Raw genomic sequence first — 27,167 nt, forward strand, 5'->3', positions numbered from 1 at the left:
TCAGCCAACATCTCTAACAAAGATCTCTTTTTAACTCTTTGGGTGTATGTTTTTACCTTGTACAAGTCTTTTGGAATTTTGCTCATTCATTTTGACAGATATAATCAGTTAAATGTGCAGGAAAAGTAGTCATGAAATGCTCCAGATTGTTTGGTCATATCCTTGTGATATTTCTCCATAGCAAGGAATGCTAGAAATGAGCTTGCTGTTGGTATGAGCTGAGCCATAGACTTCATGTGATGATCCAGTAATTGCCAAATGCAGTGCGTGTTATTTTGCTCTCTCAGATGTAACTGTTGAAGCTTTCACGAACAAAAATTTCTAGGGATTTCAGCATATGTTTATTTAATAGCCATGTGGAAGGGGCTATGCTACTGAGGCATGGTAAGTGAAGGCACTTGAAGCCCTATAGGGCCTATACGTCTCCTGCAACTGAAACAGTGTGCAAACATTATGGCTTGCCTTCACTCAAAGCCTTTCAAAGACATCTAGCTCAATCTGAAACAAAACCACACTGCCCAAATCAGTCAAGCAATTCTTGGCAAACTTTATCAGTAGCCTGAATCTGTGCTGCATAATTGGAGATTAGACTACATAACAGGACTCCTAGGATGCCCTTAGAGTGCTATTTTGTACTTTGGGAGTGCATATGCCATAGTGGTTCAAAGAAAGATAACAGCGTTTGTTAACTTCTCAACTTAATCCTGTCTTGTCTACATCTTTCCTAAAATGTTTAAATGACAGTGGGGATATATCTCTGTGGGTTTTTTTTCCCCCCCCATCATTATTACTCTGGAGCCTATGGAGAGTGGTTTGAAGCAAAATAGTTAAGCAGAAAAATAGCAGTCTGCTGGAAGAAAATAGCATAAAGACCAGCTTATTCTAAGAAATGGAGGTTCTGTTGCAAAGATCACTGCCATCGGCTCTGTTTAGAGAAAGAGCTAAGGGGGACTGTGTACCACTGTGGAGTTATTTAAGTAGGGCATCTGTTTTAGACTATGTTGTCATTAAAAAGTTGTTGATGCCTCATGTAAAACTTTAAAATAATCTATTTAGAGGAGGGCTTGCTTATTCAGCCAGTATTTTATGTTTTCTTTCCTTTTTCTTGTTGTTACCTCTGTTTCTTAGAATAAGTTGGTCCTCATATACTGAACTGTCTCTTTTTCTACCTGTCTGCTTAACTGTAATTTGCTCCAAACCACTTACCATGGGCTATAGAGTAATAATAACAGGAAAAAAATCTTTCTTTAAGCAACAGAAGAGGTGAGGGAAGTCCATAAATCATCTACCTGTTCTGTTTGTGACATCAGATGATTTTGTGGAAATGACTGCTTTGAAAAAAAGAAAGATTAATTTTTCACGTGAAGAAGCAGCAGAATCAGCTGTGCCCTGAAAAATCTAAGACAGTATTTTCATGCACATGTCCTTTCTTTCCAAATAAAATGATTTTTATATTTTTTTGTTAACCGCTCGTGAATCATTAAACTCTACTGTTTGAAAAGAGCTAAAGGAAAGATTCTGCAATAAGTACTATGCAAGGATTATTCTTAGGCTGAACCAGACTCCAGTGATTTTAAAATAATTGAGATGGCCTAGAATGTTTTTGTCATTCAGCTTAACAAGTGTGACCATTTTACTTTCAAGCACCTGATTCAGTCATCTGATTTCAGTGTTATATTTTTGTTCCATAGATTTGTAGTTTGTACCTTGTCCTTGAAGTGTAGTCCAGTGTGTATAGAGACACAAAATGTATGGTTGGTCTTTTGGCATCAGCTGCTATTGAGGCTCCTAATTGAAATGTTTTGTATTTATCTGTCTGGCAGACAGTCTTCCAAGCAGAAAAGGGCTATTCAGACTGCCATACGAAAAAACAAAGAAGCCAATGCTGTGCTAGCCAGGTTGAACAGCGAGCTCCAGCAGCAGCTGAAGGTAAGGAATGCATTGAAAAATAACAATGACAAAGCTCCCGGCAATCAGTTATGTGTCACCTCTAGCAGAGAATCTTGTTCATTTTTCAGATGAAACCTACTGCATTATTTCCTACTCTCCAGAAGATAATAGCTGACATTGCATGTGGGTAGAATGAGACTTTCTAGGAAGAGCTATAGCCTGTGTGCATACAGCTCTCTTGCCAGATAGGGTAGGTTTATGCTTCTGAAAAGTTCAGGTAATGTGATGGTATCACCCAGGTCAGATGAGCAACTCAAGCATAGCTTTCATTTTTTCTGATCACTTTTGCTACATAGACATTGATTCCAGGAGTCAGGCATTCAATAAACAACGATCTGGCTAAACCATGCTTTACATGAACATCTAAGACTGATTTTTAATGTTGTCAGCTGGCTTGTATTTTAAAGTGTTCTCAAGGGGCTACTTTATTATAAATATGAGCGCTGTTTTTTTCTGTTGTCCCAAACCAAAGGTAGTGCAAACCTTAGCTCTTTATCTCCTGCAGCTTTTTCTCCCTTGCATATTATGAACACACTGGTATGGAAAGAGAGGTGAACTCATGTTACAGGGTTTTTTCTAGGACTACTGACATCAGTCACTAACCACGCATTATTACTGGGGATTGGGAGCTAAATGTGTAACTGTCCAGAACACTTTCAGTACTGAATGGCCTGGAAATGGGACACTGTGACCAGAACTGGCATTCTCCTGTCCTACTTAAACCTGCAGTGGTTTGCACTGAGTTGGCCTCCCCTTAGCTTTCTTCTGCATATCCCTCTGTGTCCTGAGAAATTTCTATTCTGTATTATTCCTCATTTTCTATCCCAGTCTCTATCCTTGATACCCCCAGTTAAACTTTTTCTTCAGTCAAGATGAAAGTCTGATTCCATGTTCAACTTTGCTTTAATGTAATTTCTGAATTGATTTTCAAGGATCTCCCCAGAGTGATGCAGGGTGGATGCTCTGTACTGAAATCATAGCAAAATGTAGGACAGTGATTGGAATAAGCATGGGGATGAAAGCTTCTAATGACAGCACATTCTGTTTTGCTCAGATTATCTGTAGTCTTATCTGCCTCCATACACTATCTTGAGTGTGCTTACACTCCCAAACCATCATGAAATAGGCCAGTGTTGTTAGCTGTATTTTACAGCAGGGCGAAGGAGGCACAGAAAGACTGAGAGATTTGCCCAAGTTCACACACGAGCAGAAAAACGAAGTTGTCTTTCAAGTCATATTGCTGGCTGGAAATTTTCTGGTGGAATGGGGCCTTGCTGTTCTTATGGAAAGCAGAAGACTTTATGGGAACACCTCACCCTCAGTGAACTTGCACTGAAACACAGGGAGCTTTCCAGTGGAGCCCTGCCTCCTCTTCTGAGGGCACAGACAGTGCCTGGGCTCCCAGGGTAGGGCTCTGAGCCTGCCCAGATGAGGATATTAGTGCTTTTAGCAGTCGCAGGTCAGTCCGGCTCCCCACGTGGGTCAGGGAGCCCTTTGACAGGAGTTCAGTGAAAGCCGGCTGCCCCTCAGCACAGGGGCAGCCTAGAGTTTAGGAGAGAGGCTTTCCTGAGATCACAGGTCCCAAAAGCCGTAGCAATTTCTGACAGAGACTGAGGTTCTTACTGCTGCAGTTGTCAAAGTAGATTGTAAATCCTATTTCATTTTAGCAAGGCTAAGTCATGTAGTTTCCAAAATGAAAGAGTTTGGTTCTATGAACCAAAAATTTTTGCAAAGCAGTTTTGAAGGTAATGTGATTTCAAAAATAACATGTTTTTTTGGAGTAAAAATCCCTTCACTGCATTCTAAGCTATGCTGCTGGCCAGTAGATCACTACTCCTCTCTGTTATCACCTGTACAAGCAGTTTAACCTCCATGTTGCACAAATATGAAAAAAGAGACAGTAGACTGTTGTGAAGAGCAGTTGTCTGGTATTTGTACGATGCTTTAAGGCTACAAGGAGTGTTACATAAACAGTGAAGCCTTGAGTCTCTAGTAAATGCTAGTGGTTTACCAGACAGCTTTTTACTAATGCGGGGTTGTGCATGTGAGTGTCACAGAAGTTATAGTGCATCTCTCTCCATGCTCCAGGAAGTTCACAAGGAACGAATTGCCTTGGAAACACAGTTGGAGCAGCTACGTCCTGTAACAGTCTTATGACCTTCAGCGCTTTATTCAGTGGCAGTAAGAGAACACTTGTGCCAAGAGTCTTGCAACAAAGGGAGCACAGCACAACTGGGTAAAGTTTTCACCGAGGTGATGGCAGAATAGGGGGGAAGAATAGGTTGTCAGGTCTCCTTTGCACCCTACTGTGCATGTTGGCCTTTGCAGATGAAGAAGGTACAGAAAATAAATATCAAACTGTAGGATATTTCTGAGTGGAGGATGGTTTACCCTCTTCCCACTCTTCCCAATCTAACATGTAAATGCAGTTTACCACTGAAATGAATAGCCTAAGAGTATTTTATTTATGTAAAGAATTCCTGATTTATATACATCCTTGGAGCACCTCTTGCCGCAATTATTAAGAGGTACATAATTCCAGAATTCTTGTTTAAAACTCATTCTCTGAGATGAGTTCCTGGATGTTACTTATTCCTGTAGGAGTATATCATGGCAGAGTATCTATGGGTTTAAAGTAAAACCAAGAATAAAAGTTACTGGACATACAGAGTCTTTATCCACAACCACATGTCAGATAATTATTTTCTTAATACTGTTTATTATTCAATCACGGATGTATTTTAATGTTAGAGGAACTGTATTTTATAAGTAACAAATTGTATGAAAGAGCAGTAAAAAGTGTTAAAATTTGATTATTTTGGAAATTACAAAATAAATCTGGTTTTTGGGACTATAACTGTTTGCTACCACCAGCGTTTGATCACTTGCTTGCAACTGCTAGTGTCCTTATAAACTGTTAGCATGTTTGAGATCATTGGTTTATTGCTTTCTTGTTTGTTTTTAAATCAACAGTGTAGTTATACTAAGAGGTTAAAAATGCATTCTGCTCAGCACTTTTATAAAAGCTATTCTATGTACGTTTGTATTAGTCTGCTTTCTTGTCTTAATAGCTGCTGAATTGTTCTGAGGATGTGTACAAGAACTGTATTTGCAAAAGAAATGAGATTGCACAAGTGCTATATATGAAGTTATAAAATGCTGTGATGGACATTGCCTCCTACAGCAAGCTATCATTAAGGTTCCTTTGCACCTCATTGGAGGTGCTACTGATAGGATGAAGCTGCTAATGCCCATCTATTTTCTAAATGAAGAAGCAAAGATTAAGTCTTAACCTTGGTCTGATGAAGAGCCAACTGAACCATGGGAATTTTTCCATGGATGCAGTGGTCATTGGATTAGGTCTCAGTTCTAGCAATGGAAGCCAGCCAGCTAATGTTGTTTAGCTTTTTGGGGCCAATACTCATATCAGACAATTTCATACATAATGATGTCAGCCCTGCTCCCTTCATGGGTATGATGCATGCTTCATTGCAAGGGGTTGTCACCTGCCTGTTAGCCACCTTAAACATGACACTGGATGTGTTTCATATCCTATTGTTCAGTGACCTAATTTAAATGCATGCATCTGGCTTTCAAAAAACGTGCATCGTTTTTCTTCCATTTCCAGGGTGATGCTTTCTCCCTATAGCTATAGGATGGCCCTGGGGCAGGGAGAAAGGAGGAACAGGTTTGAAATAACCAATGGTTGCAGTGGATATCAAGCAGCCAAAAGTTTTGCTCAGAGATAAATGAGAATGACATCAACATAAATGTCTAAAGAGGTGACTAAACAGACTACTTTTGCTGAAAGGATGTGTGATATAGATCCAGAAATTCAAAGCTGGAAAAAACAAGCATTTGCACAATTGTTACTGAAAGTCTATTTTTGTAACATACTGCTTTTAATTCAGCTAAATATCACTGTGTCAACAATAATAGCCATTTCTTTGGGTTTGGGTCTTCTTGTGTGACTGTTCAATGGCTTGAGGGAGGTGGTCATTCATGGTCCGTGACAAAATACTAGAATTGCAAACTTTCCCTGTGAGCTGCAAAAGAACTGCCATCCTCTTGCTATTAGTGGTAGTGTTCAGAAGTTAACATCATTTATTTTTTTATGTTCATAACACTGATTACTGAGATTTTAAGGAAATTAAATGCTCTTTGTTTGCTTTTTAGTTCTCGCACTGTCATTTGGTTAAAAAATAGCTATTTGATAAGAAATAATCATGTGGCACCTTTGGTTTTTCTTTTATCTACGATTTTGGAGGAAGGCTTTTCAACGATTACAAAGAAATGTATAAGCTGCATTTTTAAGGCTGTTGACAATTTTCTTGTGTTCAATAGGAGCTTCCTCCATTTATTTTACCTGGGTTAGTCATTAAAAAAATGCTGTTCAAAGGAAGAATTGAAAAGTCTATTTCACATAGCTTTTCTGGATGTCTCGCTTGTAAAGTACAGTTATTTTCCATTCACTGTAAATTAGGATACCTGGATAACCATCAATGCAGTATTTACTCAGTTGTTACTCTACCACAGAAGTTAATAAATTTAAAATTTAACTATCACTGAGGTTACATTTTTAGGGGTGCAATCAAATGCTCCACTCGGCTTCAAGGCCTGGAATATTAACTGATCTTGTATTCTGCTTGGTGTGGTATCAGCTGTGATGATGATATACTGCTTTATACAGAAAGGAAGGCAAAATATTCAAGGAGAAATGGTAATGTGTTACATATATGATGCATGAAATTATTCTCCTGTAGGTCTCAGTACTTCAGCAATCATGGTATTCCATGTAAAATGAAAAAGTGACTCTTGTTTTGGGAGGTTGTTATCATTTTGAGAGGGAGAGAAGTCATAATGAAGTTACAGGCACTGCTTCTGGCAGCCAGTTGCTCAGCCCAGCCATGCTCATGGCTACTATTAATATACCCTGGCTGGTCCAAATTCACATCTAAGTCCAGTACAACCAAATTTCTCAGGAAATATTTTTCCATTGAAAAAACGGAGGTTCAGAGGAGTCATCACTTCTTACAGAAACATTTACTTGATGAAATTTTGGGTGGGAGACACTCCTAGATCCAAGACAAAACATCTGGTCAAAATGGGAGATCTCACTGCCAATTTTTTTTAATGACTAAGACACTTTCTTGGGCTACAGGAGAGCAATGAGCTTTCAAGTCCTTGGTCTGCCTGACCTAGAACAGGAACAAGAACCTGCCTGCCCCAGCTTGCAGCCCTACTGGGGACGAGAGCGCCTTTTTGCTCATCGGGGCTCACTCTCTTCAATTCACTGATTCTGTAGGTATTTACGCAGAGCAGAGGTTCACAGCAAGGGTGGCTGCCTGGGAACAGGAGCTAAAACACGGCTTCCTCTCACCCGACAGGGTGTGCTGACAGTAGGCTGGCAGTGTCCATGGCTTGCTGCCTCTTCCTAAGTCTTCACTTTCCTACAGCTATCCCAGTTTGGCAATTAAATATTCTTACACATCCCAGATAAGGATCCTCTTCAGTATGGGTATGTTGGTATATGTAAATGTGTGCTCATATGTCTTTCTTTTGATCATGCATTTCTTTGTGGACTCATTCATGTTTATTACACCTGGTACCTTTCTATGAAATATTTGTTTCAATACATGGTAATTCACAGGTGAAAAAAGGAAAATGTCCAACTAAGTGTAGTGATTTTTACCTTTGTAGATCAAGCTGTCATTATTTGAGCCTTTAAATATAAATAATGACCTAGTATTAAGCAAGGTGAACAGTTTCCATTTCAGAAGCATCGGTTTAAACAAACTGCCTGTTACAAACAGCAGTCCTTAATAATTAGGAAAAGGATGTTGATCACTAAATTAATACTAGGATGCAGTGGAAATATTATCATCTCTTTTCAGAGAGTTCTCACGTGGCTGACATAGCAAAAATATCAGTCATCGGTGAGTACAGCCCTGTTAATGGTATGTTGACAAATATCCTTTTAACTCAAAAAGATTATCTCCAAACTATTTTTATGTTTTGCTGCTGGGAATTCTTTTGCTACATCAGGGAGAGGAACTTGTTCAACTGTCATCCAGATATTAAGAGTGTGATGCTATCAGGGCTAACCAGCACAGGGAGAGGATGGCTTGTGTTGTAAAACAACCCTAAAGGGATGGCTGGGACTTGGAACTCTTCACAGAAAGCTTTTAGGATTGACATAATATGGAAATTACCTTTCCCTGGTGTATGAGCTGCTTTTCTCCCAGCTGAGCTCCCAGACTGGGAGAAAGCGTCTGTAAAAGTTCCTAGCCAGAGTATGAGGTGTGTCAATTTTCCACCACCATCAGCCCTTTAGCCTTCAGCACACATAGTCCTTGACAAGAAAATACATGGTGTTATGAAAGTCAGAAGGAAAACTGGTCCTAATGAAGCCACATATTTTTTGACTAAAGTGAAAAAATACTTTTTGAGGGAAATAAAACCCAAATGATGTAGTACCCTTAAGAAAAAATTACGTATTTTGAAGCTTTGTTCAGTTATCTTCATGATAATGTGCTATGAACATATGTGTTATGTTTTACTCTGATATTGATTTTTTTATATGAAAAATGGTATTGCAAGCATTATCCTTGTTAATCTAAAAAAAAATACCCTGAGGCTACTAAATATTTGAATTTTAACTTATAAAGTAGATAGCCAGATTTAAGCAATTTGTTTTCACAGCTGCAGAATGTCCATGTATGTGATATGAAACTGGGTGCTACATTAAAATAAAAGTATCCAATAACTTCAAATTGCCTTACTTTTGTGGTTTATTTAGGATGCCAGTTGTACAGATCTAATAGGAGAGCAGAAACTGTGACTTGCTACACAAGAAATACAGGGTTGAAAAGGCTGACCTTCAACTATAAAAGATGAAATCACTTACACTGACATTGTGTGTATGCAAGAGTGACTAAGAGAGACTTATTTAAAGGGAAATCTTATCTTCTTAGATTTCAGTTAAGTTGAGACTTCATCTTTACTTTGTCAGGCCTCCCTTTGTCAGAATTCAATCCCAACTTTCATGATTACACCTTTTTCAGCTTCAACAGGATAAACATGAAGGAATAGTCCTTCTAGAGGGTAGTTCGGGGATGCCCAAACAGGAGCAGTGAGAGAAGTCAAGAAAGTCCCCACCAGCACCCCCTCATAATCACGGCATTTTCTCTCACTCAGGCTGCCAGAAGAATCTGTTGGATCCTAAGGAGTGCGGGATGGCCTGGCAACTGCGAGAGTTAAAATTAAACTGGGAAAAGTAAAGCATATTCGAAGATCTGTCTTTTATGTGCAGGGAGCTGGAGGGAACAGTGTATTTCTTCTACTCTTCAACTACTGCAATTTTTAAGAATTATGTCACCGCTATCCAAAGAGCAGGGTTTTAAAAGAAGAAATAATTAGTGATAAATTAATTCTTACAGCATTAAGCCATGACAAGGGATGTTTTATTGGCCTAAAAGTATGTCTCTGGTGCACGTGAGGCACAAAGCCAAGGCTCTAAAAATTTGTAAATATACTGTAGGGAGCTATTCTGCATTGGCAGCAGGATGGATTTAGATGACTCTTCCATTCTTAATTTTTACAATTATATGGTACTCTGGGGTGCCTTCATGCAATTCTAGATTGGCTCTCCATGTTTAAATTCATGTTTCCAATAATCTTTGTTAAAGAATAAAAGATGCACCTTCCCACTCTAGAAAAATAGTTCCTAGTGGAAATGGGACAGAAAATAAATTAAGAAGCTTCAAAATATCTTTTTATCCTTCCACTGTTTTAAGATAGAGCTACTTTACAAGTCTTCCTTTTTATATAGCAGTTTTTACTGGTAGAGTTCCACTCATTCCCTCTTATTTTCCTTGAAATGTTTTGCCCCCTTTCAACATACCAGGTGGGCTGATCCCACAGGTTCTCCCTCCATCGATGGTGCCTCTGTGCCTACCGAGACTGGATGCTCATGTGGCTTCTGCAGCCGAGCAGAATAAAGGAAAACAAACAAAAAAGCCCCCTTTCTATCTGCAGCCCGTAGCTTGGCCAGAGCTCTTTCACCTGGTGGTCTCTGCATCATCACTCCTCCTGTTTGGCCTCCCCTGCCAGCCTCATGGGCACTGCATACCCTCAAACAAATGCCCTTTGGAGAGGAAGACCTTGGGCATTTAAGATCAGATTGCAGTAGACTCTCAACTCCCCAGTATTCCCTCAGCACACTCCATTTTGGATACATTTCTGCAGTGAAAATATCTGTGTCCCAGCTGTGTTATCCCAGTAGTGCTCTGTGATAAATGCCAGATCTGTATTCCTAGTGAAATCCTGAATTGGTTTACATTTATTGATTGCTAACTTAAATAGCACGAGCTAGGAAGACTGTCTTATCTGAGGACATTTTGAGCATGCTTTATGCATCAGAAATGTGATGGACCAGACAAGATCAAGGCTATGTATTGCATCTAGTCTGGTTTTTGAAGGAGAGAGGGAGGAAGATGTGGAATTCTTTCCTTAGCTAGGCTGTTCCCACACATCACAAAAAATGTCATTTTTTTACTTCTTGTCCTTGGTTCATATAAGGAACTTATCCATCGTTGTGCTGGATATAGTAGCTGGTAAATGTGCAGGTAAAAACACCCAATTTCACACTGCCATGCAGGCCCTTCACCAGGATGTCCTCACCCTATGGAGAAGAGCAGTAGTGGAATAGATAGTGTATCCGGCCACGGGACAGCAAATAACATTCAGTGTCTGGCAAGGAGAAAAGAGGAAAAGGAAGTATTATATCAGCTCTCCAGTACTGGTAGGACCAGGATGGAGGGAAAACATGAATTGGGAAAAGTTGATGTAATTGTGCTTCTGAGGCAGCAGAAAAGCCACTGCATCTCCACCGTCTTGTTCTACCTTCACACAAAGGATTAATGTGCTTAAAAAAGCTCTGCTGAGTACCTCACTATGAGGAGGTTTGTATGTAGGACTGCCAGTTGATACACAGATTATTTTGTTTCAAGGTCATTTAAACAATTAAGTAGTTCATGCTGTCTGTCACAGGTTTGTGGTACGTTAAGTCAGTGATACTTGCCTTCAGCAGGCTGATACAAAGCTTGCATTGTTTACTATAATTTCCACGTTCTTATCTAAGAGAGAAAGGCAAGCACATGATCTCACCTGTGTCTTGTTTCACAGATCTGTGCTTTTCCTAAAGGACACTAAATCCTCAATGAAGAATAATGGCTTCCTGCTTTATTAATGAATTCTCACAGTAATTTCCCTTTACAGTAATCATCTTGGGTCATCAAGGTGTACATTTTCAAAAGTGATTAGCGCTTGGGGGGAATCTTGTGGTGAGATACCATTCTACACCAAAAGAAAAGCAACTCCCTTTAGGGTATCTCAAATTGGGCACTAAAGAAAGCGAGGCTGCCAAAATCTTCAGTCACTTGAAGCTATCAGCCAGAATGTTTCCTAGGATTAAAAGAGCACTCCCTGGAAAAGGTTTGTTTCCTGTATTTAGTACCATACCAGATGACAAAAAAGAGCTGTTGCTTTGATTGCTTTCCCAATACCAGAATAATTGTATTATTTGAAAGCTGTCTTATTTAAAGCAGTTATTTAAACTGCTGTTGCAGGTAAATCATGCTCCAGTTAGAGCTGCTCCACTGACCATTAAATGCACATGGTGCTATTTCAAAGCAAGAGCAAGCAACGAACAGGTATTTGTGTCAGATGTGGCACGCCGAAGGGCCAGCACAGGAGCTCAGGAGCCTAGACAGATGCAGACCAGCAATGTCTTCCTCTTGCTCTGAGTTTTACCAGCATGGGTAAGCTCTAATCTGAGGAAGGAAAAATACAGTTTGCTTTCCCCCATCTTAACTATGAAGCTAACTTTCTATGGGTTGATCACTCATCCGTACTTTCTTACTCCTCCCTCATTTCTTTCTTTGGTTTGGTTTTTGAATTTGTCGTGCATCCTGCAATTGCTGTGAAGAAGGGAAGTGGCCAAGCCTGTGTGGGATCTCACGCTCTGCTCGGTACCCTAACCCTGACATCAGAGCCTAAGCCTGGGGATATCACTGGAACAGAAATAATTAACAACGATGGTTCAGCCACAGAAACGAAGGCACTGTTACATGGAGGTTTTGAATTGCTTCCTTTTGCATGAACTGAAAGGACTGAACGGAATAAGATACTCATTGGCCATCCCTGCTTTTGACCCATAGCCTGGAAGACTTGGCCTGGTCTTGCTCTCGTGTACAAGGTGTTTGGTTGGATTTACGATTCTGTTCTGGTTTGGGAGGTGACTTTGGCTGAGGAGGTAGGAGGTGATTAAGCATCGGGTGGCTTCTTGATCAGGTATTCGGTGGGCTGAGTTAATCTGAGCAGTTCATTGTGGATTTTCAGCTTTGCAAGTGTATATTGAAACCATCTGCAAAAGCCTGTACTGACCTCAAACTCTGACTATAGAAACATGAGGGTGCTTGATAGAGTTTGGGAGAAGTTATAGAAATAATATTTGAGAATAATAACAATACTAATGCAGAATGTGCAGAACTCTTGCTCCAGATTGTCCCCTCTAATCCAGTATGTCACTCTGACATTGAGCAGTATCAGAAAGTATTGACAGAAACAGGAAGAACCATGAAGCTGACAGAAATGGTACAATAAATAAGCCTTTGATGACCACCACCTTGGCCAATACATTGATATTTCTTCCAGCATCTCTGGGACTTAAAGCATGAACTGCTACAGCCTACACTTGCTTCACTTTTGGCCATAGCAATTTCTGTCTTGCCTACATTGACAGAGGAATACCTGTAATAATACACACTCAGCAGTATAAATTCTATACAAATATATTTACAGAAGTTTCTGCTTTACTTTCCATTTGCTATTGATTGTTTGATATACACACACAAACACACATATATATATTTATCATTTCCTGTGTTACTTTTCTTCAGTAGAAACAGAGGAATTTCCATCCGTTCTGTCCATCTTTTCCCAGACATTTCTTTGTCTCTATTATTTTTGCTGCCTCTCTCCGGATCTTTCTCCTTCCCTATATTGTTTTTTCAAATAGGGTAGCCAGAACTGAAGCCAGTTTGTGGTCAACTCATTTCTAAAGCAGTGACTCTGTAAAATAAATCATGACACCCAGCAGTTTATCACTTTTTTTCCTAACTGGCAGCTCTGCAAAGATAAGCTGGAACCCTGGAAGCTGGTGTCTTTTCCATTATCAGTAGCAGAGGTTTGGTTAGCCCAACTTCTGCCTCCTGTTTTTTCCTTGGAAAGGAAGCGAGGTATCAAAGCTGACTGAGAATTTGTAAATAACTACAATTCAGTAAAAGGAGGTGTGAATGAATTTCTCACTCTCACTCTCTCTCCTCAATGCTTCATTGGACCTGAGGCATCATTTTTAAACTAACAATTTTTTTTTAAAACCATCAGAAGCATGTGGGAGCCACCCTGTCCCATGGCAGGTTCACATGCATTTCTTGGAAAACTGCATGGAAAAGTTTCTACTTAAACTGGAAAGCAAACCTCAGGCCTTAGCTGACTAAGAGCCCATATCTCACTGAAAAATAGTGCTAAAAAAAAGTGTGTCTTCAGACAGATAAAGATTGTCTTCTGACCTTGTGTGCTTTGATTTCTGCTCCCTCAGATAACAGCATCACTGTGTGCATCTTCTGAGAATGCAAATCCCAACCTCAGGAGCTACTCGGCATCTTATGGTAATGGTAAAGCTGAGCCGGGCTTGAGAAAATTCTCAGAGAGAAGGACAATTTTGCAAGTAATTTTACATCCTGAAGTATCTCATTAGCAGTCTAATCTATTAGTCTTAAGAAGAAGAGACAGGAGAGGAATGAGATATCAAAATCTGCACTAATAAAATTAATAAATATCTCAAATTTTATTTCCCTTAAATAGGTGTATTTGTTGCTCCTCTTTGAATTTTGCAAAGCCTTTTGAGAGTTGCTCTTGTTTTTGAGCTCAGAAACGAGTACACATTTTGCCTTGTATAATAGCCTTTTATCATGTGGGAAGAAGTAGTAATTCAGGCCTCAAATTTAGCTTTTGTATAAAAGAAATCAGGTTGATTATTTATTGACTACACAATAGCATACAGTATAATCCTCTGATCTGTTAGCAGGGTACAGATTATTTATGTTAATCCTCAGCCTAGATGTGTGTGTTAGTAGTTGTTATTTTTTGACAATTTTGTTACACACCTTTTAATACAATGGGAAGTGGGTGACGTGTTGAGGAATGTGAATCTGCTTGCTATGCATGTAAGTTTGTTGTAGGCAGGTGCTAAAGGTTTAAAGCAGGATTTCTGCAGGTCATACTGGCCGTAGCACTCAGAAAGACTGGTCTATTTTAATTGTGCAAGTTGAGTGAAATGTAAAAGTAAAAACACATCGTAAGTGGGGAAAAGTATATTAAAGCTTAGAAGTTCTTTAGCAAGTTAAGAACTTAGTAGGAAAATGGACTTTTCTTTGAAGGATTTGATTTTTCACTTTAGCTCCGTGGCATGTCAGCCAAGGTGTTACAAGCCTCAGTGATTCAAGTTTATGAATCAAGCTTTCAAAATCGTAAGGTAGGCTTAAAAACATTGAGATGTAAAAATGAAATGGGAAGTTCTTTTAATTTGGTTTCTGTCTCCTGAATCTTTTCTTTTTATTCAGGGCATATTTTTACTGCTTGATCACAGATTTTTCTGAATTAAATCTAAGCTTACTTTTATGTAATCGCTTGCTTCAAGCAACTGGAGGTTTAAGAAATACAATCAATACTTGGAGAGATAGCTAGGAGAAATAGGTAGGAGTGGAATTCAGATGCTGATACACACAAAACAGCATTGCTGCCATCCCAAAGCATTGTATCTAATGTTTACGTACTAGCAGTATGAAAAAACTCAAACAGCTTCAATATTACCCTTTTCAGTCTCAAAAACAAATAGAAAAGTTTCAGGGCTTACTTCAGTATTGTGCGCAGTTTTTATTTATTCCAAATTAAAATATTTTAAGCATCAAAATCACTAATATTTTATTCAAACCTATCCTCTCTTTGGTATCTAGCTGAGATTGTGCAAGTTGTCAGACCCACATAACTGGAAATGGAGCTCCCATTTTTATATACACATGGAGTGTTTCCAGCTTCTCTTCTAAACCTCCTTTCACTGGCTGATGGTATAATAATCGTGACCTCAAAGGACCTACCATAAAGGAGAAAATGTACAGTCACTGTATTTTCCTATTGCTCCAAGGCTTACCTTTTCCATTAAGATTGCCACAATGCTGGGACTACTAGCACGAGGTCAATACTGTCCCATTAGAAATGGAAACATCACTTCCATATTTACAACAGTATCCAGGTCTATAAAAGGAATTAGAAGACATTCCTTGCTGTATTTTACTTATGAAGCATAACCTGCATATAGTTAATGTTTAGCTCATATCATATTTTTTACCCATCATATTTATCAACCTGGGTGTTTCTACCAGGAAAATTTGCAAAGCTGAGTTCTTGCTGCTGTGTCTCAGTGCAGTTGGAGAGCCGTGACCTTCATTTTGAAAGCACTTTGGGGGCACATATCACACAGCCTGTATTTCTGACAAAGTCAGCCTGTTACTGCAATTCCTTCTCCTCTCCCAACCCAACAGTGTTGGCCATTTCCGCCAGCCTTCCTTGAGGCAAACAAGCTTGACCTCAGCACATAACTCACTTTCTTGAGGACTACCATTTATTTCAGAGAGGCCGAATTATTTAATCAGCGGTGACCTAATAACATACATGTGGCAGGTTCAATAGGGCTCAGTGAACTAATGAAGTACGGCCTGCCCTGGCTCAAGAGTCTGGGAGAGGAATCAGGAAGCTAATATGGGGTGAGCTATCCAAAGAGATTATTTTCTCGCACAGGCAATGGGGAGAGCTCCATAAAACTGTCTGAAATCCTGCATTCTTAGAAATCCACTCCTTTAAGCTCGTAAACTGCATCCTCTGGCCCTCCAGAGGGATCCAGGACACCCTTTCCTCTTCTCTGTAACCAGGTGAGAAGGAAACAGAGACATCTGGACTTTATCCAGTGTTTGCCTGAAGACAGCTGGGAACCTCCACCGATGCTCCTGGGGCGGGAGCAGAGCCCTGGAAGGCAAAGTACTGTGCAGCATGCAGCAGCCTGTGCCAGTGATGGCCAGCCACTTGTAAACCACCGCGTTAATGCAACGGGTTGCAGTTGCGCTAATCAAATATTATCCCAAGGAAATAGTCTGATTAATTCTGAGAGCAAAAAGTGCTCTAGGCTGTCTTTACTGTTGTGACATTTGAGTATTTGCCACTGACGCTGCAGACAAGTCTTGCTTTCAGATGCCTGCTCCCCGAGAGAAAAGGTTGTCCAGGGGTTAGGGCATGAGCCATAGAAATCTGGGTTCAAATCCACCTCTGCTGCAGTCTTGTGTGGCCTCTGGCAAGCCATCAGAGGGGGGATTAATCTTGCTTAATTCCACCTATGTAAGAGTTAAAGCCCTGGTCTCAACTAGTCATTTAGGCTCCTTCTGTACTACTGTGCTGGCCCTGCAGTAAAACCAGCCTGGCAAAAATGGTTTGTTTCCACCCAGAGCAGATCTGGTTTGCTGCGAGGCCATTTGTGCTGGCATGTGGCAGCGGAGATGGGACCAACTGGGGGTGGTGGGCACATGGAGAACAGGACTGTCGGGAACAGAGACCTTGTAGTAGACACCTGGTGCTAAGTGGGTGCCGTGAGGTGAGATGGACCCCGTCAGTAGCTTCTCTGCATTGGCCCTGGGGGCTTCACTCCCTCCAAACTGCCCCCCGAGGGTGTATGTGCAGCTGGAGAGATGGGGTCTGCCCCAGCGTGGTTGAAATGAAGGGGTCCCCCAGGCTGGGATCCCAAAAAGGGGGTGGGAAACCCCCAGTCCTGCATCACTGACCCAGACTGGGCATCCTTGTCACTGCAGGGGAGCAAAGACACCAAAAACGTCATTGGCAAAACCTGCCTCGACAGCTTTTGGGTCCAGTGGGAGCAGAGGTTGGTGGTGGGGTCAGACACAGCCACTGGCACCCCCGGGACGTCCAGAGGGTCAGCCAGGAACAGTGCAACCCAGGGCGGGGGCTGAGGAAAGAGGAACAGCCCGGCTGCAAACTTTCCACGTGAACCAAAGGCCCCTGCGCTGGGCCGTGCACAGCACAGGCACAGCCAGGTGCCTGTTTGCAGGGCAGAGCCCTCGGCCGCAGCGAATGCACCGTGCAGGCAGGTAACCTGGAGGGAGCCCGAGGTGCCCCCTCGCAGTGCGCTGAGTGCTCAAGCACGGTTTTCATCTGTGAAAGGAAATGTCAGGGGCGAGTGAGTAAGAAGGCCTATGAGACGCGTGTCTCATTTTAGTTCTTTTCCTCAAACCAAAGCCTTTTAGCCTTCTAAAGTCATGGGATATAGTGTTTCAGCAGCAAACAAAAGGAGAAGTGTTACCTGCACACATACTTGTGTTTTGCAGTTATCTTGTTAGACTTGGTCCAACTTGTCCAACACAGCGGGGAGAGAGAGATGTGCACACACGCAAGCAGGCACATGCACACACACACAGGGCCTTTTCATAGTGCTTTGCTGCTGCTCACTCTTACTCCTTCTTTAATATAAAGGATTTTAAGCAATACAGCTGTAGCTTCCTTTGTAGATAACAGGAGCAGAGCTATCTTTTATTTCCTTAAGCAGTGGCGTAGCGTGAAGCAGGTGCTCTGTAGGCGGTCAGTCTGTCAGCGGGGTTTCTGCGGTGATTTTGGGTGGTTGCCCATGGCAGGCAGGACTCTGGCATGGAGCTGCCTCAGGAGAGGACCTGCCTCCTGCCGGCACTGCTGCCTCCTTGACAAGTGAGCAAGGGAGTCCGTACCATCCCCCACATCTACACTCAGTAGCCAAATACCTCCTTCTGTAAATAATGTCATTAATTGCGATAGGCTCTGGACATGAAAACAATTTGCGGCTTTTGACTACGTAAAGACAGGACCAAATTTTCACCCAGTCCCACAAAGAGATTTATTGCAGCCCTGAGCTCAGAGCCTCGCATTGCAGAGGAGCCCTTTCCCTCAGCATGTCTGCAGAGATGGAGTAACGTGGCATGGTGTCACAACGCTGCGGTGCTGTGACTCATCACCCCAGCACTTGATCTGGTCCGCATGTGTGCTTAATCCATCCCAGCCTGTTTCTCACGTCAAGCTGTTTTGAAAGTTTGAGAAAGTTTGCTTTACTCTTGATTTTTCATTTTTGCACAGTTCATTCCATCTGGGCTGGGAAGTCAAAGCAGTGAAATGTTGCAATAACAGCTGTGCTTGCAAGCTTTCCATCCCATCTGATAATTAAATACAGCATATCTCAAGGAAAAACTCATATCTGGAGAAGACAAGCCCAGCTGTTTAAAAAAAAATTATTGAAATAAACATCTGAGTCTGTAGGTGTTCGTGCAAACCAAAGTCAGTTTTGCTCTTCTCAGGTTAAGATTTAGCTGAGGTCATGAAGGACTTTGCCTACTGTTTAAACCTGCTGGTGCCTGATTCCTGCACGAATTTGTAGTTGTGTTAAACAGCTATTGGCAGAGACACAAAGTGTCTGCAACCACGGCTGTCACTCCCAGCATCTATCATTTAAAACCACCAATCTCTCCAGGCGCTGACTGAACTTGATAGCTTGCACCGTAGCTGCCTCTTTCCAGCATCCAGCTGTTGAGGTAATGCATGGGTATAGATCGGTATTTGCAGTACTGCAGTTACAGGAGAAGGTAACTCATTCAAGCCTGACTGAGATTAGGATTTCACTGAGAGCCAGTTGGCCTCATCCACAATAGGATTGATGGTGCCTGCATGCTATCAACAGGAAAAGACTCGCTTGATTATAGATTATGTCTGTCATGTATCGCTCCAGTTTGCAAAGCAGGGAGAGCTGGCAAAGGGTAAGCAGAACAGAGCCGCTGAGCTAAAACAAACTGTTTAACTAAAGTGTTTATTTTTCATCTGTATTTGATTGCAACTTTTTGCTGGTTTTAATTTGCAGACTCTGGCACAGTGAACAGTAGCTAGTAACCCTGTTTGGCTCAGTAGTGTGCTGTCCTCCTGGGGTACCAGTGAAGGGCAGCGTGTAGCAGCCAGCTCGCTTAAGTACTTCTCATCTGGAAAGTCCTGCTCTCTCTGAGCTGTGTTTTACCTTTCACTTCCATTTTACTGCTCAGGGCAAATCTGTAAAAGTTTGATATGTCCTGGGACCTCGTTTCCTGAAAGACCACCTAATTTTCTTGTGGGATGACACCCTAGCGTTTGAGCTTGAGAGCAGCAGTGTGGGTTTGGTGCAGAGAGCCCAGGGTCCAGGAGATACATCAGGCTGCCTGGGTGACCCAGACCATTGAACGATGGGCTGCTTTCGCCCACATGCAGGCAGGACAGCTCACCTGGCAGCGCCTGCAAGGCCGGAGCTGGCCCAAGGCCAGCCAGCATCCTGGGGGGCAGGACAGGGCATCTGCACCAGCAGCCTGGGTGGCTCCACCAAGTAGATGTAGAGAGGGCATCAAAGCATTTCAAGATGAGGAGCCCGCTCCCCACCTTCCTCTAATAAAATCTTGAGCTATTCATTTTTGGACCGTATTTATTCCTTCAGGCTTACGAGTAATGGGTGGAATAAAGATGATTGAAAGGGAGGAGAGCAAGTGTCTACTCCAAGGGGAGGAGAAGCCTTTCGAAGGGACACTGCACATCAGCGCTCTGGTGGCAGGCGCTGCATTGAACACACGCTTGCCCTCTTAGAGAAGCACACTTTGTAAATCAAGAAAAAGCTTCTTTAGAAATAAAAAGTTGTTGCACACAAGGGAGGTGATGGGTAAACACTAGCATGGTTCATGGCTACCTCGTTCTTCAAGGAATTAGCCATTTACTTTGACATTAAAGTGCTCAGCAGGAATTAAAAAGTATCTGGCCTTTATAATTGTGAAAAGGATTTTAGAAAATGTGAATCAAGTGTAAACTATCACACACGCTGTTTTCTTCCAAGGTCCACTGAGATCTTTAAAGTGAAATTTCAGAAAGGCAGTTTTGAGAAAGGCAATTAACTCCTTAACCTAAAGACGTGCATTGGCATGTAGTGTTGTTAATGGTTTCCTCACTAATCACTTTTGTGGTCTCCATCAGCTGACACACACATTCCTCAATTCCAGACAGCTTCGCAGACAACCATAAGCACCAATCCTCCTCTAACGCAACCTCCACAACCACACTTCCTTAATAATTTCCATGTTGTGCATATTTTATCAATATACAAAGTTGTGGTATATTGAATTTGTAGGGACAGCATAAAATTAATACAAAAACAAATAACACTGGCTCTACCATGCTTATTTTATTACTCTGCTTTGCATTTTATTTATTAAAACCTCTTTTTATTTTCTTCTTTTTTTTCGGTGATTGGCTGACAAATTCCCAAGCTCTTACATTAAACCTCTGCAGAACATAGGGAATTTGCTGGAAAACTTAGTTCTAGCTTACAACCTTTTCAAGACAGAGGGCCAAATTCCCCTTGCAGTTATAAACTGTAAATGACAGGAGACTTTAGCAAGAATCTCAATCAGTCTGTTATCACCTTCAGTGACTCCACCTTCTCAATGAGGCTCTGGGAGGTCGGGTGTCTCCAGAGTTAAAATAGTTTCCCCTCCCAAAGCTTAGCTTCTGGCTGTTGAAAAAGTGAATTTTAATGAGCAGAAAACATGAGTGGGACCATCCTGGCTTCCAAAAGTAAAAAGGCCCCTGGGTTGCAATTACTGTCCCATGTCCCAGTTACCTCTTTGGGAAGACATTAGCTCAGGTGATGCTTTCTCTGCGGTTGGGGAATGCTGCTGTTAACCAGCCCTGCAGGGTTTGGATACTGAGACCTGAGCATGATTGGCATTTTTCAAGGTAAACATGGGGATTTAGTCAAGAAGTAGCTGCTGCCGCAAATGCCAGCCTAGCTTTCAGCACCAATAGTGATGATTGGTGTGTAATGTCAGCTCAAGAGGAGAGGCCATAACCTGCTAGGAGAAAGAAGTCTGAATGGACACGAATGAGAAATGCACTGCACACTGCTTAATCCTCCTTGATTTAGGGCTGACTGAAGGGCCAGGAAAGCTGTGTGTTGTTTCCAAATTTAAATAAAAGCATATTGATGCTGTTCCTTCCCAAAATGAAAACAGTGACTGTTTTAAACCATTAGAATTATTCCCAGCAGATGAAATTACAGATAATATTAAAATAATTAAAAAAAATCAGATAAATCTGGTCTAGCTTTCTCAGAAGTGGCCTGAGATTTTTGCTGTTTCCATTTCGCCTGCTCAATCTGAAGCATCTTAAAGGGACTTCGATTTGAGAGACCTGAGTCTTCAAAAACAAAAGGCCTTTGGTTTGTCTATATGGACAGTGGTGGGGACAGCAGTGGGGACGGCCAGCTGCCTGCTGGCCCGCATCCAGCACAGCTCAGCCTGCGTCAACGTCCCCAAAGGGCACATAGTGATTTTGGAAAGCTGCCTGCTCCCCAGTCACACCTGTTGAAAGGATATTCCAGTTTGGTTCATTCCTCCTTCTTGATGCTCTTTTCTGACGTTATTCAGCATTTCCCTCAGCTCATGCATGAAAATCCACCACTGCCACTTCCCAGCTCACTGCCTGCTTCCCACTGCTCACAGCCCAGCATCAGCAGTTACCTGTGTGCGCTGCACACACGCGGGGCAGGGCTTGCTGGTGTATGGTGCTTCATTGTTTTGTCGTACTGGAGTTACAGATCTGTAGGGAGACTTTAGTTTTTGGGTTGGAACCAGTTTTAACTGAAAACTTCAAAAACCTTGAAGCCTGTGAATAGCACACACTCAAAAAAAAAAAAAAAAAGAAAAGACAAGACAAGGAAAGAAAAGAAAAAAACAATTTGGCAACTAAGCCTAGCTGGTGTCCTTTCAGTTATATCAGAAACAAGACTGGGAGGGGAAAGGTCTACAGTAATCTAAGTACTGGATCCAAATCCACAGACTCAGACTTTGGCAGTGCTTGAAATGTCAGCTTGCATCCCACTCCCCATTTCTTCAGTGTCTCTCATTGCTCTTCTGCACAGACAGAAGCAACATTCCCATCCGCACTCCCCCGCCTCCTGTTGACCTCCAGGCAGCCGTGACGGAGACACAGATCTGCACTGTGAATTGTGTCCTGCAATGGCCAAGTGAGCTCGGAGCTGGCCAGGAGCTCCTGACCACATCACTGCCTTTTTTTTGACTGACTCTACACAAACCCCTCTGATTAGTGCTAAAGTCTCCTGTTTAATGGTATCTTTTCTCCTGGTTCTCATTTCTTCCCACTGAGTACATTAAAGTTTCCTCAAGTTAGTCAGCTCCTGGAAACCGGTTGGGTATTTTGGGTGCCTGGGAGGCAAGACTGAGTTAATGTCTTCTAGCTTTGGCTATAAAAATGGGCCTGCACCAAAATGTGTCACTTCTGCACAAGTTTGGTAGCTTTCTGCCTCTCCCACAGTGGGACTTCCTTCCCAAAGAGAGAAAACGAGCCCTGAGATGGGCTTATGGGATTAGGGAAATGTCAGCTGTCAACTGCCGGTTTAAACACACACACACACACACACACACTCACACTCACACTCACACTCTCATTTCTACAAATCTCCATCGTGTTGGGGCAGCCAGCTCTTCTGAAGCCACGTTCAAGCTCCAAAACCAGGAGACCTTGCTTTTTGGGGAACATTTTTTGTGTTTCCATGTTAAGCCACAGCCCAGATAAGCCACATCTCGACCCGAGCATTGCTGTTGGAATGAAGCCGTGAGGCAGCCCGCACCGCACACAAACAGGGCAGACAGCGGGAGATATCCAAGCAGGGAGAGCAGCCGGCGAAGGTCCTAGGAAAAGCACAGGTGGGCTATAAGGGTTGAATAGTAGGCGACTGGTGCAAAGGGGGGTCTGCAGTGAACGTCCTTGCATGTGTATGATCTCCAGCAAACAATTCTGTGTGTGTGCATGTGCAGGGGTATTATGTATAGATAAGCCCTGATATATGTGCACTAAAACATCTAGGACACACCAAGAAACGCTCTTTTGCAATTCAGTCTGTCGTGTATGAGGGGTTTGCTGGCACTGGCTTTACCTGGCATGGTAAAACCCATTCAGAGGTTTTCACTTGTCTTTGCTAGCACCCATTCTCTGTCTGAAGGTACCTGGCTACAGCTAAGATATAGGTGCAATAAACAGCCAAAGTCTTCTCAATATATAATCTGCTTGTGGGACTTCTGCCCCTTTGTACTTGAATACCCCGCAGTCTTTAAGGTGAGTTGACCTATATCCCCTCTGTGTTACCAGCTGGGAAATACAGGCTGCTGGAGGTTGCGTGCAGCCCACATCCAGCCCCGCAGTCAGACACGCCCCAGCTCTCCACGGTGCAAGTCCCAGCTGCATCAGCTCCTGCACCCCTGTCCCATGGCCAGGGACAGCCGGGTCACCCTCGATGGGGCCTGATGCCCACCCAGCCCACTGTGGGCCATGGGGTGGCCTCTGGGCCAGAGAAAGGAGGCTCACCAGCCTGATCATCCTACCACTCTGGCCAGTCTTCTCCAGGGCAAACAGCACCTGTGGTTTTGAAGGAAATGAGAGAGATTTATCACCAGTAAATTATCTTGACTACCTGGTTTCTTGCTAGACGAGGTAGTTCATCCAGAGCAACCTAGCCAACATAACTGGTTCCAGTTTCTTTAAACACATTGTCCTGTGTAATGAGAATAGCAGAGTCCTCTTGCTGGCAGGTTGTTGAGTCACGAATGCATAATGAAGAAACCCAAAATAAGTAAATTACTGAGGGCTTTAAGCTGGCTATTTTGGAACCATTTTGAAACAAGTTTCTAGCTGTAAGAATAATCAGCATTAAGATTCTGCATGTATCCTGCATAACAGCATTTGGCACTTAAGTGGAGTTCAGTATTCAAGGTTCAAGGGATAGCTTGGATCTGGGTTTATCCTTAGACATATTGTCAGCAATTGTTGATGTTTGCCATGTCCACAGTATTCGCAGTTGTGTAAAGCACATGAGCTCATGTTGCCCTTAAATTAAACTGGCAGCTATAGCAGCCAAACATTGTTCACAGCGCCGTCTCACATAAACCTCACTTTCTTCCTTGAGGGCAGGCCCTTCTTAAAAGTGCAAACCCACACAGTTTGCATTGGAGTGTGAAGCATAAACCATTGCACGGTAGCTGAAATATGCTTCCCAGCTGCTTTACCAGAGGAGGAATGTGGGTTCAAGCTGACTTGGCCGAAAAACTCAGTGGTGTTTGCTGAGTATTTGTTGAGCAAAACCTCACAGATTTGTGAATATTCACAGAGCTGCTCAGATATGGCCGTGAGATTTCCACACTTTAACAGAATCAGGGATGTGGGGGAAAAATATCCAGCCCATCTCTGCCATCATAGTTTTGTTTTCACTATATTTCCTTCAGCAAACATAGCATGAGTTGTCCTAGTTTTGATTCAAGGTGAAACTTTCCTGCCTTTGTAAGAAAATGTTGCTATATTTGCAGCAAAATGACAACACTGCTCTGCAGTGGCATCACAGATTTCATCCACCTATGACAGTTCACATGATGGTTCAAAGACCTGCACTGCCAAGACCAGCCTTTCCTAGACCCCAGATGAGCCAAGGACCCGCTGGCTGGTTTCAGACCAAGGAGCCCTCTTGTGCTTGGTCTTTCCTGGGCCAAACCCCAGGGCCTGGAACAGGAGTTGGGGCTGAGAAAGATCCTCATCAAGTTAAAAGCGTCGACATGTAAATTGCTGCTGTTATGCTTCAGACTCAGCACCTCAATAACATTTTTGAGCATTTGTAGAGGCGCCCTCTGAGGACGGCCACTCCGTTGGGCCAATGTCAGAGACTGGCCATCTCCTCTTAAGGGGCTCTTTCCCAGAATTAAAATATACTTCTTCTATTGCAAATGCCATGTACGCCCTTTCCTAGTCCTATTCCCTCTTGCCTAGCAGTGGCAGAAGACTGTCCTTGTCCACACCAGACTGTTTCAAACCCAGAAGGTAGCTCTGAATCCCCTCACAGGCTGCTCAAATTACTCAAGGTAATTAAGCTTTAAATGCAATTAAAGCTCTGTTTCCTGGGCTAGGCGTATTCACCGCAGTACAGATGGCGCAAAGAGCATTAGCCCCTGCCTTGTGCCCCTCTGAGCCCCCACAGCCTCCTTTTGAGGGTCGTAGCACTGGTGTGCCTCATTAGTCTTGACAAGGTTTGCATTCACTCTGGGAGCAGCACAAGGCCCCATGCAGCCCCATGAGTGCTGCTGCCAGGCAAGATGCCCCTCGGGGCTACACACTGGGGGCCAGCAGGACCGGGACTTTTAGCAGCAACACCATGTCCCACTGGCTTCAGCTGCCCATCACGCTTCATGCTTCAGTCTTTGGTTCACAGCTACTTTAATCCAGGCAAACTGGACAGGATTAAAACCAACCAAGAAAAAAAATTAATTTTAGCCCTGTTCCTTGCTGTGACAAATAGCAACTGGCTTCCAGACCACACAAATTAGGTGATAACTTTGAGCAAATACACAATGGAAAAGCAGGCAGGTTTGAAAATTGACTAAAAAGAGTGGAGTGAAGATTAGCAGCACAAGAATCAGCTCAGGATCTTTCAGGACACTCCTGGTTTTATGCCTGGAAGACAAATAACATGTACTTAAAGGAGGATTGCAAAGATACTGAAAATATACAACCATCACTACACATTTCTTGGGCTTGTGTGAAAAACAGGAAAGTGCTATGTTTGCAGTGGGGTGCACCAGCTACCTGGGAAGTCTTAACATTTTTAATGAATGTCATGGAGAATTCTATTAGCGTGGAAAGGAATATAATCATTTGCTCAGTAAAAAAATCTCTTTATCCAGTAACCACTGCCTAGCACTGAGAGGCAATTCAGATGTCTTTATCTGTCATTTCAGAAGACATATGGCAAGAACAAGATCAACCCCATGTTGCCTTTCATATTAGGAAAGCTTTCCCATTAATAACAGGTTTGTCTTTACAATGTATATGTTGCAGTGAAATAATTTGAGTTATGCTGTCTATTATGAGCCACTCTAGAGACAGAAGTCAGTAGAAATCTCTGAACATCTTTTCCCTTTGCCTTCCCATCCTCAGGCTCATCTTTGGAATTTCACAGCCATCCAATGTCTGCGTTTCCATCCAAGACCCTGGCTGTTTATGTTTTGAAAGCATCATTCATAAAATATTTATTATCCTATTAAACCAACCTGCATATTTTCTTTCTCTTATTTTTTCCTTCTTTTTCACAGCATACCCATTAAATCCTGCATTCTCTTGTTGTGGAAGTCTAATAACTTTTGCCTGATAGCAGAGCAACTTTTGTTTTCTCCTGAGTAGTTAGCCTTCCAAGCTGACACCTCTCTGGAGGCTGCTGTTTCAGTCCTCGCGATGGCAGACTGAAGTATTGAGTTTGCCACACGAGCCTTCAGGAGCTTTCTCACTATAGAAAAGCAGGAGCGACTTTGCTGTTCACAAGCCTTGCTTTCTAACCTCTCCCTGGTCACTAAGGGCTAGGTTTATGCTTGAGCTGAACTAGCAGCTAGCTGCAACTAGAGGAGGGGAGGTCCTGCTCTCCTCCATCCCCAGCTCCCCTCCCTGTCCTCTTCCCAGTCCCTGTCCCAGTCCCCACCACCCACTCCCCACCTCTCCTTGTGTCAGCTCTGGCACTTGTCTGATTGCAAGATAAGCCAGTTCAGCCCACTAAAAGAGCAGAGCCATGAGTTATTAATTCAACTCAAGACGTCTTGTGAAACCATACCCTCCGGCTAAAAGCACAGCTGTGCATTAAGCTATATCTGGGCACAGTTCTCACCGTAACAAGGAGGCGCATACAACCTTTCATTTCTTAAAATTGGAATTGTAGATTCCAGAGGCAACAGGAAAACGAGTCAGCAGTGGATCTGAACCCATCTGCATTTGGACAGCTGTTAGGTTGTGTGATCTCTAAGAACCGACTCCTGCGTCATTTCTCAACAGGGCTCTCATTAGCCTGCATTTTGGTGGGAGAGCTTGGACAGCTACGTCAGTGACATGCCCTTGCCAGCAGTGGAGCTACTTAGCCCATTAGTTTGTTCTGTAGCTGCAGATGGCTCAGCCCCTTTAGG

The 27,167-nt window shown here is 42.6% G+C and overlaps 1 protein-coding gene across 3 annotated transcripts in view; it reads left to right on the plus strand.

The window, feature by feature from the left end:
- REPS2 (RALBP1 associated Eps domain containing 2) overlaps window positions 1-26,234 on the plus strand; it is a 125,407-nt gene extending 99,173 nt beyond the window's left edge. Inside the window, exons 17-19 of one of the 3 annotated variants that reach the window (XM_067297023.1) lie at window positions 1,824-1,929; window positions 25,959-26,030; window positions 26,158-26,234. In XM_067297023.1, the coding sequence (XP_067153124.1) occupies window positions 1,824-1,929; window positions 25,959-26,024 (172 nt within the window). In that variant the 3' untranslated portion in view covers window positions 26,025-26,030; window positions 26,158-26,234. Of the gene's footprint in view, window positions 1-1,823; window positions 1,930-4,038; window positions 8,724-13,612; window positions 13,806-25,958; window positions 26,031-26,157 lie in introns of those variants that run through there. The other 2 variants (XM_067297011.1, XM_067297017.1) reach the window with 2 other exon arrangements.
- The last annotated feature ends 933 nt before the right edge of the window (window positions 26,235-27,167 follow it).

Source organism: Apteryx mantelli, chromosome 1 (assembly GCF_036417845.1).
Source record: "Apteryx mantelli isolate bAptMan1 chromosome 1, bAptMan1.hap1, whole genome shotgun sequence".
Lineage (NCBI taxonomy): Eukaryota > Metazoa > Chordata > Aves > Apterygiformes > Apterygidae > Apteryx > Apteryx mantelli.